Source organism: Protomyctophum bolini (assembly GCF_963924005.1).
Source record: "Protomyctophum bolini genome assembly, chromosome: 11".
NCBI classification, from domain to species: domain Eukaryota; kingdom Metazoa; phylum Chordata; class Actinopteri; order Myctophiformes; family Myctophidae; genus Protomyctophum; species Protomyctophum bolini.
This window is the reverse complement of record NC_137872.1, coordinates 32,001,257-32,018,901: the sequence shown is the minus strand read 5'-3', so window position 1 is coordinate 32,018,901 and position 17,645 is coordinate 32,001,257. Positions and strand designations below refer to the sequence as shown.

The window sequence follows — 17,645 nt, the reverse complement described above, 5'->3', positions numbered from 1 at the left end:
GGTTGGAACCAGATTGTTGTATAGCTCACTCTAGTATTGTGGCTGTGGGTGTTAGATATGAGGGTATTGTTGAGGGCATGAAGAGTCCTGAAGAGTTGACTCCTGAGAGCACTTTTGTTGAGGGACATTCTGCCCCAAAATCTTGTTCTTTGATTAACTTTTTTGATCACCTTTGATGCCACGCTTTGACCCGTAAGTTTGTTGTCAAGAATGCAGCCCAAATACGGTAGCCTTTTCTTTGCTTGAGATTCAACTCGGGGCGACTGTGGCTCAAGAGGTAGAGCAGGTCGTGCAATGATCCATGGGTTGGCGGTTCGAATCCCCGCTCCTCCTGTCTACATGTCAAAGTGTCCTTGGGCAAGACACTGAACCCCAAATTGCTCCCGATGTGCTGGTTGGTACCTTGCATGGCTTCCGCCGCAATCTGTGTATGAATCATCATCATGTTATTAGAGAAATGTGACCAAAATGTATAGTAGGGCTCTGTTCTTATCTTTTCTGACTATGAAGCAGAAAGCCATATATGTACAGTAAACAGTGTATAGGCTTGGCTATACAATTTCTGACAGCTTGACAAGCAGGTCTCCTTGTTAACTGAGGCGTTAAGGTGTTGCTGCCCCAACTCTGCCATTTCTTGACCGTTTCGGACGTGGGAAAGCTCACCGAAACAGAGCCGGCCCCCTGGATGTGTTCCTGGGGGTCTGGATGCTCCGGGGAGTCGGGGACCCCCACACAGTAACTCTGTCATTTCTCGACCACCGGCCCTCTGGGCGCGTAGGGGTCTGGATGTTCCAGGGACCCCCCCCCCCAGGGACCCCCCAGTAGGCTACAGAGCACAGTACACTGTCTACAATACAGCACAGAGCACAGTACTGTAACTATAACAGTGTTGTGTGATATTAGTCTGGCTTATTAGCCATGCAGGCTACTACAGCAGTGTACTGTGTCAATTTTTATTTTTGGTCAAATTATTAAATGTGCACAAATAAATAATAAAGCTTTAACATAATGTAAGTGACAGTGTTGATAGCACCACTGTGAGATAGCGGCTATATCATTTGACTAATAATGCAGTCTTCTCCCAACTGTAAAAGCTGCAGTTGCAAAAACTTTACTTGTCATTTGTTCTCATTTTCTTATGCATATTTGCATCTCAGGAGCTTTGATTGATTGAATACTTTATTAACAGTTTGCAAAAAAGCACAGGAATGTACAGTCCACACCCACAACACCAGAGGGAGTGCAACAAACCATGTGCAACCCAGATTCGGCACAAACAAGGGACTAAATTATTTTCGCTCCTATGCCACCAAAATGTGGAACGCCCTACCAACAGTCATTAAGACATGTAAATCCCTTGACTCCTTCAAAACCTCTCTCAAAGGGCACCTACGGACGGCCCCTTTTCACCTTCACTGTATTTCTTTTCCCTTTTTACCATGATGAATTCCTGTTCTGTTCTTTGACTATATAGAAGTGTCTATTTGTATGTCTCTAAATGTTTTGATGAATTGAACAAGGTGGACCCTCTTGTAATGTAAACAAGTGTAATGCTTTATTGGGTCGTCCACTCACAGTTAACAGTCTTTGTATTGAGTTGTGCTTGAAATGTACTGTAATTTAACTGTTCCATAAATCAGTGCAAAAACGCATTGGACAAAACCTCTTAACTCCTTTGGACCCTCAAACTGTCTTCAATATCTAAAGTCACCACACCAACTTTTATGAGGCAGTATTGCATCGTTAAAAAAATATATGGTTTTATTCATTTCCTTAAAAACGTATATTTTTCATTTCCTGATAAATGAACATTTTGGAGTTATTAGGTTTCCTCAGGAGCAGCAGAGATGTTTGTCTGCGGACCCCCATCTGAAAACATTCTGCCAGGGACCCCTAAGGGACCTGGGGGCACCGAGGCTAACCTGGGGGGGGGGGGGAATTACATGATACTGTACTGTACATGATTGATGATGAGTCTGACAGATTACATTAAAAGGTTTTCATAGACCTTGTTGCTTGTTTCTCTCGCCAAAGCTGGCAACACGGGGTTCTGGTCATGCGCGCCGCACATCATTCATTGGAGAAGCAGCTCGCTGGGGAGGATGTTGTTCGTGTAGAGATCCGTAACAAGCAGAGCTGAACGAGAGACGACAGACAGACAGAAGCTGCTGCTGCTGCGTTCAGAAAATGGCTGACAGGTTTTCTAGGTTCAACGAAGACCGTGATTTCCAGGTAATGTTTTCGAGGCGTATGAATTTTCGATGTTCGATGGAAAAACTGCCCCTTGAAGCAGTATTTAAAACGAGGGGTTTCATTGAGCTGCCTGCGCACAATAACGCAGTTGGATAGTGCTGCAGCAGCTCACTGGCTAGCACTGCAAGCTAACGAGGCTAGCAGTGCACTGACTGCGGCTGTTTTCCAGTTTCCACTTCCCTTAATTCTCCAAGAATGGCTTTAAAAATGAGGCTAAAAATGATGTTGAGCCCGAACGCTGCTTGCTGTTATTGAACGCGGCGGGTTCGGTTGACTGTTGACGTAGCATTCCTGGGTTTGTCCTAAAACAAATCTAAACATAACTAGGTCGTTAGTGACCTTGGGAACATTTTGGTTGTTTATGGGCATTAGCCGACGATGAGTTAGCTGCTAGCTAGCTGTCTGTTTGGGCTCTATTGTGACGGATTACTGTCAGTGATTGGTAGCATTGATCTGTCATGTTACGTATATTCCACAGTGAGGATACCTGTGTAACTGCAAGAATTCTAGTTTTACGATTTATATTGGTAGTGTCGCTTTCCCTAGCTACTGCTAGCACTCAAATGAGCTCACTGTTTTGAGTTTTGGCCGTGGTGGTGTGATCCTCCTGTGCCTGTTTGCACTGCTGCAGCATCCATGCTTTCGGTTTGTTTTTAAGTAGTGCTTTTGTAATTCAATGGAATTATGGAAGTCAACCAACCCACTGATGGAACGTCAACTGTACACGGTCAAATATTCGGATACATTAACTTATTTATAAATGCATTTTGTACACACAGAGCTGCAAATGGATAAAATAACACTTGTGATTTGACTGTGTAGGCCACATTATACAGCTAGGTGTGGATGGTCACAGATTGTCCAAATCGTGTCTTTCTCTCTGAGTTAAGTATCAAGTTCATCACTATATGTACTGTACATATAAATACGTACGTTTTCCTCAGCTAACACTATTTTTGTGAGAGGACATCCATTATAAAGCTAAGACTTAACACATTACTTAGCTTTTAGCACATTACGACCAGATCGTGTAAAAACGTTCAGTACAGACGGATGGAGGTTATTTTGAGTCTTTGCAGATGGCCCTTCAACCAGCAATAACTATACCTGTACAACACTGGATATGCATGGCAAAACCACAAAATGCTTAATTTCCCCCTGACTGAGCAATTTGCTAACCGGTAGCAACTTTTAGCATGTCAAGCAACGTGTGTGTGTGTAAACGGACTCTAAACCTACAGCATCACATACATTAGATAATATCGAGAATATGACAGGGTTTTTGAACAATAACAGTGAATGTCGCTGTGTTTGTCAAGCACATTCAGTATCTGATGAGTCGTTTTAGAAGTTGTTTGGCCTATGAGATGGATCATAACTTTAGTTGTTGATTTCATTGAGAGTGATCATGAAGCCAGCCTCCTGTACTTTATAATAGTGTCCCAGGGCTTAAAGATGATTTATTGTCTTATACCACCTCTTGAATTTGTATACAAAAGTTGACATTTCTCGTGATGTTATAACTAGTCTTTTAGTGCTAATTCAACTTGGCCAAGCCATAGTCAGATTGTAGAAAAGCAATAGTAACATTATGTTGTGATATGATTGTGAGTGACTGGTGAGCATTATGAGACGCTTAAAGTAGCTAGTAGTATCTGTTTTTGAGATGGAGGAATAGTGTCTTCACACCGACCCCTTGTATTACTGTAGGGATTTTTTTAAATCTAAAATGGGACCTTGGCCTTTGAGAGTTTTCTCTGTTGTGGTGTGAATGAGTGTGTTCAGTACGAGGCCGAGCACAGCACAGTAGTGCTCTGTGTGGGAGATCTTCTCTGGAGGCACTCAGATGCTCAGTATTCAGAGTGGTTCCCTACTCGGTTAAATGTGCTGGGGCCCGGCAGCCCGCTGCCAAGCAACACTGCAACGAGAATACCAGGCCCACACATGAACTGGAGCTCAGACATGGTTACAACACTGAACACTACCTCTCCATCAGTCTTGTCCAGCTATTTAACTTTCAATGTCAATGTTCAGACACTTCCTTCTAGCATATTTGTCAGGTGATCTTCAGAGATGTAGAATGACATGCTATTCTTAAAGAGAGGCAGCAGGCTGCCGTTTCTATTGGCAATTTATTTTCCAAATTGTTTTTTTTCTACTGGGGCACGGCACTTGCCTCCTAATGTGGCCTTGCACAAAGTCAAGCATCCACTTAAATCAAATGTTGCTGGGCAAATGAAAATTCACTATTACCCCTGTTGTTATACAGTCAGTGGACCGCCTCAAGATCATTTTAATTTCTCCACTAGGCTTTCCTGTTCTAGGAGAGAGATTGAAAGGGCCACTGGTAGCAAAAACATGAGGTCATTGTAGTGGGCGAGGGCCTTATGCTGATGGCACATTAAGCAGTCTGAGCAGAGAGTCGGCAGCAGTAGGAGGAGAGACGAGAGAGCCATCGATTTGTTCATAAATAACCGCTGCACTCCCCCACAACACCCCTTCACCTCTCCTCAGGATCCTCTGCATCCCTCATTCTGTTGCAGGTTTCTGCTCCATCAGAATTTATCGCTGTCAAAGTGGGATCACATAACACCTCATTTGTAGGCTGTTCTGTTGCAGCTGGTTCTTATCAGCGCAACGCCAGATTGGACAAAAGGCTCTAGTAGGCTGAAACACAGCCCTTGTTTGCATTATCTTTACATAGAGGCGTGTATTTCCACAGTCGTTAAGGAAAGGCAAATGTTGGGTGGGGTTACTTCAATCTAAGGAGGCCCACATTAGAAGGTTAGATTTAACGGGCATCCTGTGCCACAAGTCAAGCTGAGAGAAAGTTGATTCTTAGGCTAAATTAATTTGCCTCAATAAAGAAACCATTTGGTGTTTATTCTCAGGGACTGTTGAATAATGGCCTGGGCACAGGTGAGTGATCTTTATTTTACTGCACTGCAGTCCATTGGTTGGCTTCCTGGTTTTAATCACTTATGCCCTATTTTCTACAAATGTTCTAATAAAACAATTATATATATATTATATATATATATTTTATATATATATATATATATATATTCTACGCCAGTGTTCTGGGAGCAATCAGGGACACACATATTGCTGGGCTGGCCTGGCCTGGCTTGGAATCCTACCTTGGGACAACCATGGGCTCTGGCTCCCCAGGCGGCTCACTAACCACTCAGCTTATGACGTAGTTAGTTATGTAGTTAGTTTCTACTCTGAGACATAGTAGTGTGTGACAACTCAACATTGCTCACCTTGTGTCATGTCCAGGGCAGCAACTTGCATGTAAATGGGTGTTTTGTTTAGCTTTAAATCTGCCCTAAAATTGGATTACAACAAATAATGTGATATAGTCTTGTGCTGGCTCACTATAGGCCTTTATTACAATTGAATGTCCAATGGGTTTGTAAAGTTGAACAGAACATTGTTGAAACGGCTCAGGAATGCTCTCTTGCTGTGTATCACACAATCTTTACTTGTTAACAGGATATTCCTGTATATAAGACCCTGAACCCTAGCAATGATGTCACCACAACACAAGGAGTCAGACATGCATAATTTAGATTTTTACATGGCATCAGAGTGAAAATAAAACCAAAATAGGTTTTCTTCCAGAATATTTAAATGTATAAATGTTTATATTTGTCATACCGTGCGTGCATTCATGTTCATAGTATTTTTAGCGACACCTCGTAGCTCCGTTGTCATTGTATAAATGTATACAGACTGAACGCTCAAAAGGGAATGCTGCTGCAGGGTGACGGTCCTAGCTACACAACACTTTGTCAAAAGCTAAATGCATAAATACAATTTTCGGTACATATCCCATCCACTGCCTACCACATTTTGGGTACATATCAACTGCCTGCCACATTTTGGGAAGCAGCAAACAAAATCTAATAAAAAAACCTCTAAATATGAAAGATGATACAACAAAATAGTCTAAATAGTAAATGCAGATAACCTTGGTACCCACTGTACCCTGCAGTAGTCTTTCGGTGTCAGCTTTTCACACCTTCCATTCCAACCGACTGATCTCCCAACTTTCTGAAGTAGTCTGTTTGATGGCGAGCTACCATAACAGCACAGATGCATGCAGGCGGAGAAAGGTGATAAAAAATATATATATTAGGATAGGATTGTGGGATTGAAGTAGTGCTGCACGATTCTTGCTCAAATGTGAATCTCGATTTTTCTCCACAAGAATTGAGATAACTATTCTCTTTTTTTTCATGAACATTTATTGTATTTAGTCTTTAGTTGTTGAACAATGAACATTACTACATTCAAAATGTGGCACCTGGATACTGTGGCTTTAAACTGGCAACATCAAAGCAAAAAACACAACATCAAATTCAAAAACATGAATTTGACAGCCAACTAACTAGTGCTGCACGATTTTTGCTCAAATTAGATAAGATTAATTGTGCAGCACTGGATTGAAGGGAGCAGAGCAAGCACTGAGATCGTCAGTAATGTTGATCTCCTCGACTATATGCAAATGAGCGCATTTAGCTGAGTGGTGGCCATTTGGATTGTTGGATGTAATGGGGTTTGCAACCGTGTAGAAACCGTTTAGTCAGACACATGACACCACTTGAGTTTGACAGAAAGGAGATGAAGATTATGGATCTTATTCGTGGATGATAAATGGCAGCTGAAAGTCATTTACTGTACGTTTCTGTGAGCTGTGTGCATGAAGTAGCTAAACTGTAGTCCAGGCTTATTATGAAATATCATGCCCACGATAATTGCCTGCCACCAGGTACCCATCTGGCAAAAAGCAATCTCCTAATATGACAAGCACCAATAATTGAATCTAATTGGTAGGGAGGAAAATAAAATCATTAAGGTCAGTGGTTTTCAGTGAAAACCAAAGGGGTGAAAACCTTTCACACCTTTTCATAATCAAGGCCACGAACCACCATTTGATTGAGCCTCTCAAAACAGAATATTTTGTTGTCATTGGATAAGATTTTGTCCACAATTCCATGCTGTATTGACGTTGGTACCATTAGGAGAGGTTGCCGGTAAACGTTGATCAAAATAACAATTATTTTAAAATGAAGTAATGCGGATGTTTAACAATAATTTAACTCTTGAGAGCGTAAAACACAAGGAGATGCATATATACATGGCATATGACACTCTCAGTCTCAAGAGTTAAAGATCTGCAAGGGTCCATTTGGTTACCAACTCCATCATTTAGCGGCGGAGTGGGAACCACCTGTAAGTTACCCCCTCAAGGACCACTGGTTATTAATAGAAACCACTGTGCTAGGTGATGATAGCTACACATTTTAAACCCTGCTTGCATTTTGGTGACATCATGCCACATGCCCACCAGCGGCAAATAGTTGGCAGCGAAGGCGATGTGCCCTCTTTACATGTAATTAATCCAGAGCATTGCTTCTGCATTTTAGTGCTTGCGTCCAATTCCTGTGTCCTGCTTTGTGTGTCACTTTCAGGGTGGGAATCACTTTGACCAGTATGAAGAGGGCCAGTTGGAGCTGGAGCAGGCGTCTCTGGACAAGCCCATAGAATCGGTAAGGCTGCACACATCCATCAACCCCCGAACCACTTTTTGGACCAGCTGTGAGAGTGGATGATTGGTCCAGGGAGGAATAAGAGCCACGCCCCCTTGTTTTGTTCTTCCATTGACTCTGCCCACTTAGAATGCATCCAGTGGTTCCTTTGAACAAACTGCCACCTAACCGATAGAGTCACCTGTCTTATGTTCATTAATACCCTGTATAGTGCTCCCCCAACCCCATCCTAAGTCCTCTGCCTGTTCTATTTACTTTGTTGACAGTCAGATTACCATGTATTTTGCTAGATGTCTCTTATGTTTGAACTAAAGCTAGATTAAAAAAAAATTATAACTTTTTAAAACTATATCAGTCTCCCATTAGTCATTTATGTCATCCAAACACTAGTTGAAAAATAGATGGCGTGGAAAACGTGGAGTGGATAAAGCACTGTCCCTAATGGTTTGGTCTAAATACTGTCAATGTTTAATTGACAGTATTGACAAAATGTAGTTATTCTGATTCTGGTTACATGGCTCGCTGTACTGTATGCTCAAAAATCTAGAGCATACAATTTAGAGTCTAAATTAATATAAATTATTATTATGTTGAGCAGTGCACTCAATGTAGTCGAGCCATTTGTCCCACTCATTGGTGGGAAGGCAGTCCTGGTGGCCAATGGAACCATAGCAGACCACACACACGGACAGACACAGACTTACATTGTTTTATTAGCCTACTGCTGATCTACCATTGAACTAATCTAATTAGATACAGGCGTTCATTGAGAGAGGTGAGGTTCAGAAATATAATAAGAGTTTAATGCCTTCCTACAAGGACAAACAAGATTAACATGTTGCAAAGATAATTGGGGGCTTTAAAGTTGCCAGAATGTAGTTGGCCATTATGTGTCTGATTGTTTAGCCCTAATTGGTTCGATTTTGGAAAAAATGGCCCGTCAGTGGCAGTGCTTAATCCACGCCATTTAGTGAGCGAGAGAGAGAGAGAGAGAGAGTGCTTTAGATGATGTGAATGGCTAGATTTGTGTTTTGAGTGAGTGTGTGTAGTTTAGAACTTATTTGTCTTAGTCTGTTTTTGTCTGTAGGACAGTTATCTTATTGTACACAACTTGGGGTGTTCGACATTTCTCTCCTGCAGCGAATTGGCCCCTATTAGCTAAGCAGCAATGACCCGGTTTGTATTTGCACGCTCTGCTTTCCTACTCCTATCTTTAGGGTCCTTGTAACGCTTCTCTTACTGTCTCTCTTACTTCTCTTTCTCCCTCTCTTTATTTCACGCCTATCACTCTTTTATATCTCTACTGTCTCTCTGTCTTGCTCTCTCTCTTTCTGTCTGTCTCTGTCACGCTCCCTCCCTCCCTACTACACAAGTGATTCGGTGTACAGTACCCTCTGTCATTCTGTGCTGGCATGGTGCTTGTGCAACTGGGACTGCATTTTTCGCTGAAGAGGCACATAGATAATAGCGCAGGCAGCTCTTTTCATTCTCTCTCTCCGTCCTCACCTCCCCTCCTCCTCTTCCTCCCTCCTGCTCTGTCTCTCTCTGAAGCATCAGGGTAAGCAGGCCCAAGCTTTTCCTCTCCTCTACCTAAGAATCTACCGATCCAAGAAGAAGTGCTTTGTGACCCAGTCAGATAACATAAGCAAAAATATAAATCTCTTCAGTAGTCACACCACCAAGCAGATGAAACTGCACTGCCTCAATTTTTATGTAAACTTACATGGCTGCGGTGCTCAATCACGGATAACTTTGGCCGGAGCGGTCAGAAGAGTGGGCTAGACCCCAAGAAGCTAATTTCTTAGACCGCAGCTTTAATTATGATTGTAACAAAGAGGCCAAGTTGAATACCAATGGAGTGAGTGGAGCTTCATGGCTGAAGTGCACACTGCACAGTCAGTCAGTCACGGGGTAAGTGACCCGCTGTTTATGGGTTGTGGAGAGGAGGAGGTGGCCTGCTTAACCTGGCATCTCGAGCATCTCGTTTTGCTCCTGCGCTATTGTTTATGGAGGGGCACTGAGGGCTGAGCTGCTGCAGCACACAGCCTGTGACACGTGGAACTACTATACCAAAAAGGGCACGTACGTCACTCAGTCAACCTGAGAAGCACATCATCAAACAAGCTTATTTAAGCATGTGTTATACTTCAGCAGTGGTGTTGTGTGCGCGTGCAGCGCTCTACAAAAATGTACGTTTTCTTTGGTGTTGACATGTTGCGTGGCGTGTCAACACTTTTTTCCCCCTCTCTGTTGGAAAATAACGTTATTTTTGTCGAGACATGTTGCACAACACTTCAACACCAAAGCATTAATCAGGCTTTAGAAAATCCACACACACCGCCCCCAACACAAGGCCAGTACAGGGGACTTCATTAGTGATTTACGCTAGTGTTACATTTTTCCTTTACTTATTCATACTGATTTTTAGAATGGAGCTTCCCGAACTGTCTAAATGAATGACTAGCAGTAACATAAACCTAATCACCACCATGCACACAGTTACTAACATTCTGGCTGGTGGCTGTTTCTTGCCCTTTATCAAAAAGTGTCTTTTCATTATGATCTCTCTCCAGATGGGTCACTGCATGTCAGATTGAATTATTATCTCTCTCACTCACACACACACGCACGCACGCACACACACACACACACACACACGCACGCACACACACACACACACACGCACACAGCACAGGTACAGTAGCCTTGACCTACTCCGGCCCACCTCTGTGACGTAGATGTGTGAAGCTACGGGTGAGTGTCGGTTGTCACTGGGTGTCAACACCACGGAGCTGATAAAGGAGTGCATCAGCCCAGCCCCTCGGAGCCCCTCCCCCGCCTGATTTATTGTGTGTGATCTATAGGCAGCTCTAGAGGTCTGTGGTATTTCATTGGGATCTTTACTCTCTCTCTGTCCAACCCTTTGGCCTTCTGCCCTCTCTGTCTAACATTGTTTTTTGTTTGTTTTTCTTTTGCATAATTGCATGTTTTAATTGGGTAGCATTCAGTGCTATCACTTGTCACACTGTCCTAATACCCTCCCTCCCCCGACGTCTCTATCCCCCTTTCCGACCCTCACCCCACGCCCACCTACCCCTCCGATATGCAGCGGGCCAGCCTCAGAATACACAGTTGCACATCATCGGTAATCTAAGAAACACATGTAGACCGGGTCCGGGTCACTGTCGAACGACACGGAAGCTTAACTTCTTGACAAACATCCATGCATTCAACACGCGTTACACCTCAACACCCGTAGAGGCTCTCTGCTTCATTGCATCAGCTAGATGGTAGGACCATGTAAGTTGTAACCCAGGCCAGGGACATTAGGGTGTTTTGGGAGTATTGCAGCTGTCGTGAAATACTTGGCTCCGTTGAGTCCGTTCCATTACATAGTGTGGTCCTAACACACTGGACCTTTCAGAATAGTTTTAACATGCGTGTGGTGAACTGGAGTGTTTTCTCTCAGCACCACCTCCAATTTGTTTACTAAGTTGACGTAATCCATGAGAGAACACCTCGGGGTGATTTTAAACTTCATGCTCAGTGATTGGTAAATGCTATATTATGAACAACAAGGCGTTTTCTGTTTTCTGAAGATTGGCTTTAGAACCACTGAGACAGTTGTTTCCATTTAGTCACACCTATCTGAGACTCGGCAGGAATGCACCCCAAACGCGAGGAAACTGAAGGGAGGGTTTATTGGGAACAGATCCTAGTTAACCGCTGGCACCTGCAAGACCTATATATATGAGAGAGGGTGACGTCTGCTTGTGAGTCCTCTGTCCTTTCCCCAAATGGTCAGTTACCAGCCTTTGCGTCGACCTTCTTTTATTCCCCCCTCAAAATGTGTTGCAACTCATTCATTCAATGAGTCAATATGCCCCAAAATACAAGGTTGTTTTAGTTTCATTGTTCAGTGTTTTACTGGATTGGTTTAACCAATAACTATACATGGTATTAGAACACTACAGTAATCATGCCCTCATTCTGATTTGAAGAATAATGCTGGGAAGGAATCGGAACATATTATGTAAACCAGAGTGACGTCACACTTGGACACACACAGACACACGCACGCATACATGTGCGCGCACGGACTCATTAATACTCTGAGGTCACTAGTAAGGTCGCCTGCATATCTCTGCCTTTACCCACATCTTACACCTGGTTTATACTTGGTTGCATGCAGTGTGTCATGCGCGGATTATTGCCGATCTATAAGCTTGTAGGTCGGCTGTTTTCGCTGCACATCAACACACCTGCGTGCAACCATGTATAACCCAGGCTTTAATCTCCCCTCTCCCCCAACCATGTACTGTGCCAGTGACAGCACAATGCACCCGTACAACCCCCCCCCCCCCCCCCCCACTTGTGGCTTTCTTTCTTTCGTTTGGATAACATTTTCATTTATTCTTTTCTCTTCTATATTAACAGTCAATTGGTGGATTTATTGTCATGCCTACCAATTTTGTTTTCTGTTTGTATACAGTATTATGTTTGTTCAAAGGCAGAGAATTGAAAAATCTCCTTTTCTATTTATTTTTGTTGCATTAAATTAAATAGAAAAGCTACTAAGCTAGAAGAATTGCAGTTGAAAGCGTTTGGCCGGTTCTCTTACGTTGTGTCACGTGTGACTATTCTTTTGACAGCCCAGTATTTTAAAAGCCAGGTTCGTATGGAAATGCCTTCCCTTCCACTTGCACTGCTGTTGGACTCGCCGTCGTTGCTTTCATCCGTCTGTCTGTCTGTCTGTTTATTTATTTATCTTTTCAGTGCATTTAATCTGTTGTTCAGCACGCAGCCCACCTCATCTCTGCCCTTTTCACATTGCTCAGCCCATTTCTAGACCTAAACTATGTTAACGGTGTCGACACGGCAGTTGCCACTGGCTGTGTCACATCCAACCTTGCCCCACCTGTTTATTAATTTCTGCATATGATTCACACACGTGATTTAAACCCAGAGGGCGGAAATAACTCGTATACCGGTAGTTGTGTGGCAAGTACTACCCGTAATTCCTAATGGGACATTATCTGTCTGAGCTTGCCAAATAGAACATGTTATTTGGAAAGCTGCTTTGGTCACATAACTCTTTGACTGAGGCATTGCTCAACAATGTTGAATCTGCCGTGGGCAATAGAAAGAGTTATATGTTTTTTTATTTAATGCCGCTGTTTCAGGGCACGTATAGATTTTCCTCCTGTCTTCTAAAGCCCACAATTCAGCTTGGCGTCCAGACCAATAAAAGTGTGTGTGTGTGTGTGTGTGTGTGTGTGTGTGTGTGTGTGTGTGTGTGTAGGCTGCTGTTGCACCATTGCTGCAGTAAAGCACAGAAGCATGCCCACCGTCAGAGGGAGGGTGGAGCTCACTGCAGCAAAAATCTTCAGACAGTGTAGCTTGGTAGAGTCATGGGCCATGTGGTCCTGTAGTCTGAAGTATAAAGCAGTGCAAGAGCTTAGCAGCTATAGACTTTATAGTCCCATGTAGACGTAAACCTGATTATATGCTTAGTTACACACGGGTGTCGTCCACCAAAAACGGCAGATAACGCAAGCTCTCAAACATTTGCACTTCAATGCGTTGTGACCTTGTAGATCAGCTATTTTCGGGTGGCTGACACCCACTCGCAAGTAATCTAATTCAGGCTTTACACAGTTGGCTTACCTTCATAATGTCCAGCGGCTACCAGGCAGAAACATGTGAACACAGAGAGGTAGCACGTTGGGGGCTATATATACACTACACTGTATTGCCCTAGTTATGGGTCCACACAAGCTGGCTTTCTCCAGACTTTGTTTTCTCCGCAATGAGGCCCAGCCGAGATTCCTCTCTTATCTCATCCCGGGAGCGGAAGGGATCTGACAGCCAGACACACACAGGCCAGCTCCAGCCTGTAATATCCATTCCCATGCTTGGCTGTGTTTGCTTATGACATTTTAAAGGGGAAGAAAGAAAAAAACTACACGCCATCAAACAGGAAGTGGTGCAGTTCAGTTTGTCCCAGTGGCACGATTAGACAAACATTATGGGCTGTTATCAGCAACATTTCGCTTGATCTGCTTTGTTTTATTTAGCCCCCGAAACACCAAATAGGTTTTGGGCAGGGAGGGAGAAAAACAATTTGGTTAACGGATCCCTCAGAGGGTTTGGGCTGGAGCTAGATCCAATTTGTTAGACCCCAATTAAGGTCCATGGGCGGAGATGCGGCATGTGCTGTGTGTGTGACCACCATCCCCTTCATGTGCACTAACCCATAATGGCCCAACCCACTTCCAAGGCCACAGAGCGCCATGTATCTACAGTACAGTCCATCGCTCAGCCTGCTCTGTCCTACCCTGTTTCCTTCCTCTTTGTTAACACACATACCTCTTGAACCATAGCTGGTGGTAAACCAGCGAGCATGGAATCTTCTTCGCGTTTGAGTAAATGGCCACACCCCCCTCCTACTAGTAGCAGGGGGATAACGCGCAGTTTTTAGACGCCGTCTCAAGCGAACTTGAGCCACGAGAGACGCCACCGAGTGCGAGCGAGTTGCTGTGTCGAACGTTGCAAAGTTCGCCTAGCCAATGTGGTCCTGTTCGAGTTGCAAATATAGTAGATATTGGCAAAATAGTAAATTCTCGTCCCTCAAGAGTCCCGAAAGTAGGGAAAGTCGGGAGGCGGGGCATGACCATTTACTCAAACGCGATGCAGATTCCCGGGTCGTGTTAAACCATCGCCACTCTGTGCTTGAGCCCACCTCACTGACTAACCGTTGGAGTTCTCCTGTCTCCCATGACCACGCCCACCTCCCCCAGTACGTCTACCCACCCACCATTCAACCAGTGCACTACTAACACCGACGTCTCCTTTTTGTTAAAACTCTTTAACAAAAAGCTGCATGCTGTTTTTCTGTTTGATAATTTGGTTTATTTGAACTCCTTCCACCACTATTTTTGTTTGTGAACCTCTACGTCCACTCTCTCTTTGTGATTATAAATATCCTTTCTGTTCTGGTTTGTATTTTTGTTTTTTTATTGTTAATCTTTCGTAGATTGCAACACTCTGGTGAATGTTAGCCACGCCTGGAATAGTTATAATCACAACAGAACAACACGAAATCTCATTTGTTTTTCTGTTTATTTGTGCTTGAAGATGTAGTGTGTAGTGGTGGGACGGTCTTGCATTTCACTTAATGTTTTATTTTGTTTGTATTATTGCTGACCCATGATTCGAGTGCTATAACACTTTCAGTCACACACATTAGACCCCTGCAATATGCTAGGTATTGCTATTGTGTATGTTCTTAAGCACCTTTCTAGCAACTCTGGTCCATTTAAGAGTCCATTTTGCGGTATCAATTAAGCATTAGCCATTACCTTTTTCAACCCACTTGATAGTTTTTCTTGATGTACATCTTGGAGGCTCCATTCAAACTGTATATCCATTCAGACAATTCAATCAATGCAAAAGGCCCTTTCTCACAGCACACTTCAACAATCAAAGTCGAAAATATGCCTCCAAAAATGGTTGTGTAGCAAGCAACACTAAACACTTTTTGGATATTTAAACACTACCGTGCTGCAAACTTGTGCAAAGCGGCCTGTCTGTCTACTTCATAAAGTGCACTATATATAATCTGTATATGAACATGATAAAGTCTAAAGTGGGCAACATATTGCAGATCTAAGTGGTGGTAGCTGGTGGCAAAACGGAAACGGCCACGTGGTTGAGACCAGACCATCGATAGAAGGCCAGAGATGCTACGGGTGTCCAAGAGCATTCACAATGGGGGAACTAGTGCATTTAACGGGCTACATGAACACGGTCTCCCTCTCTCTCTCTTGTCTACGTGCACACACTTGCATCCCCTCAAACGTGAACATTTTCTCAATCCCCCCCCGGGCCTTGTAATGGTAATCCAAGGCCCTCCTCTCTTTACGTCTTTCTCCGTTCCTCGCTGTTTTTGTTTATTTTTTTGTGACGGCTGCATACATGTCATGGTGCTCCCCCCTATGTCATGGTTATGGAATCACGGCAAGCTTGGAGTTTTCTGGTCCTCAGTTCAGTTTTTATATGCAAGATTTCCATACCCGTTCTGTGTCATTCTATTTGTGTGTACCACGATCTGGCTCTGTAGTGTTTTCATATATGTATGCGTGTGATACACATATATATATATATATTATATATATACTTTATTTATATCGCCCTCTCCTTTCTCCTCCTCTTACTGCTCAGTCTGTGACTTGTGTACATTTTGTTAGCCAACAGGGAAGTAGAAAATGCCACATGTGTCCCAAACAGGTATTTAGCTTACCGTGGTAAGGTATGCCGCTCTTTCCATCCCTGCCAACACACGGTCGCTAGCCTGCAGGCTACACACAGCCTCATGTATTCATTCACACTTAGCAGAGAGAGAACACATCCCTCTTCCTCTCAGCCTCCTCCTCCTCCTCCCACCCTCCACTCCCCTCATCTCCTCCTCCTCCTCACCACCCTTTTGTGCTGGAAGACACTGATGTTACACAATGCTGTAGGTGATTCTTTATTATGGATGACAAATGATACTGATGATGGTGACGGTGGTGGTGGTGGTTGTACGGATGATGACGATGATGATGATGATGATGATGTGGTATGCGTGTTGTTGTTGTTGTTTTTGTTTATTAATTTATTTGTTATCTTTTCTCCTTTTTTTGTGTGTGTGTTGCTTTTCTGTTTGTGTGTGTTTTGGACCCGTGCCTGCGGGTAAAGCTCCTCTTATTATTGGAATATTTTTGGTCTTTCTCTCCTCTCCTCTGTCTGCTAGGATAACATCGGGCACCGGCTGCTTCAGAAACATGGCTGGAAGTTGGGGCAAGGCCTGGGCAAAACCATGCAGGGTAAGGAATTCAACCCTCCTTCAGAGCCACACGCACACTACACAATGTACTGTTTCTTCTACCTCTCTACCTTCTGTCACTTCCCCTTCCTTCACACACTTATGTTTCTCTTTTTCTACTCATACCTTTCCAACAAACTCCCTTTTGTTATTATATATATTTTATTTTATTCTGTATCTCCATGTCCCTTTTTCTGACCTTTTCTTTTTTGTCTGTCACTGGGGGAAAAAAAGAAAGAGCATTATTTCTGTTCCTGTTGCTCTTGCGCTGCTTTTCCCTTGGAACGTTATTTTTGGAATTTGAGGTGAACAGTGTTTTATTATTAACTGCGTCATTGCTGTCCCTTTCCTGTGGTGCATTTAGTCCGTAGGACGCCTGGTTCAAATGGGTCAGACTTGATTTTGTTTTTATATAATTTTATTTTTACTGTCTGTGTGTGTGTTGTGCGTGCGTGTGTATATTGTTGGTGAGACCATACATAGTCTTTAAAAGGACAAACACTTGCCCTGCTGAATCATCACATAACTTCACATCATGGTTAAGAAGAATACAGACACAAAACAAACAGTCTCCAGTCCTCCCAACATCCAAAGAGTTGGAAGTGGCTAAAAATAGACGTGGCCTCTTTTTAACAGCAAGGAGGTCTACACTACAATATGCAACATGGCAGCCCAATTTTCACTTGATTTCCTGTAGACATTAGACACTGATTCTGTATACGACCAGTGAAGTGTACATAATTAAATACACATGCATATTATTAATAATATCAAGAACGACACATGATCAGTCTGCAGCTGTTACTGCCTGGTGACTGGAAGGGGATAACGGCAATAGAATATTTACACTTAACTGCACGTTCTTTCTCCCAGGCATTTGGCTAACTAGAAGGTGATGTTTCTTTTGCGTCTTAGCCGGCCATCTGCGTTTGTTTGTGATAAACGAATGCACACACAGTAAAACAAAC

The 17,645-nt window shown here is 43.3% G+C and overlaps 1 protein-coding gene across 8 annotated transcripts in view; it reads left to right on the top strand.

Moving 5' to 3' along the window:
* Nucleotides 1-2,097: 2,097 nt before the first annotated feature.
* The window catches only part of gpatch8 (G patch domain containing 8), a 32,854-nt gene continuing 17,306 nt past the window's right edge, over nucleotides 2,098-17,645 (top strand). For 2 of the 8 annotated variants that reach the window (XM_080777039.1, XM_080777044.1), the window contains exons 1-5: nucleotides 2,168-2,232; nucleotides 7,734-7,811; nucleotides 8,952-8,987; nucleotides 12,464-12,483; nucleotides 16,606-16,678. In XM_080777039.1, coding sequence (XP_080633165.1) covers nucleotides 16,672-16,678 — 7 coding nt within the window. In that variant the 5' untranslated portion in view covers nucleotides 2,168-2,232; nucleotides 7,734-7,811; nucleotides 8,952-8,987; nucleotides 12,464-12,483; nucleotides 16,606-16,671. Of the gene's footprint in view, nucleotides 2,233-7,733; nucleotides 7,812-8,951; nucleotides 8,988-12,463; nucleotides 16,679-17,645 lie in introns of all 8 variants that reach the window. The other 6 variants (XM_080777036.1, XM_080777041.1, XM_080777042.1 and 3 more) reach the window with 5 other exon arrangements.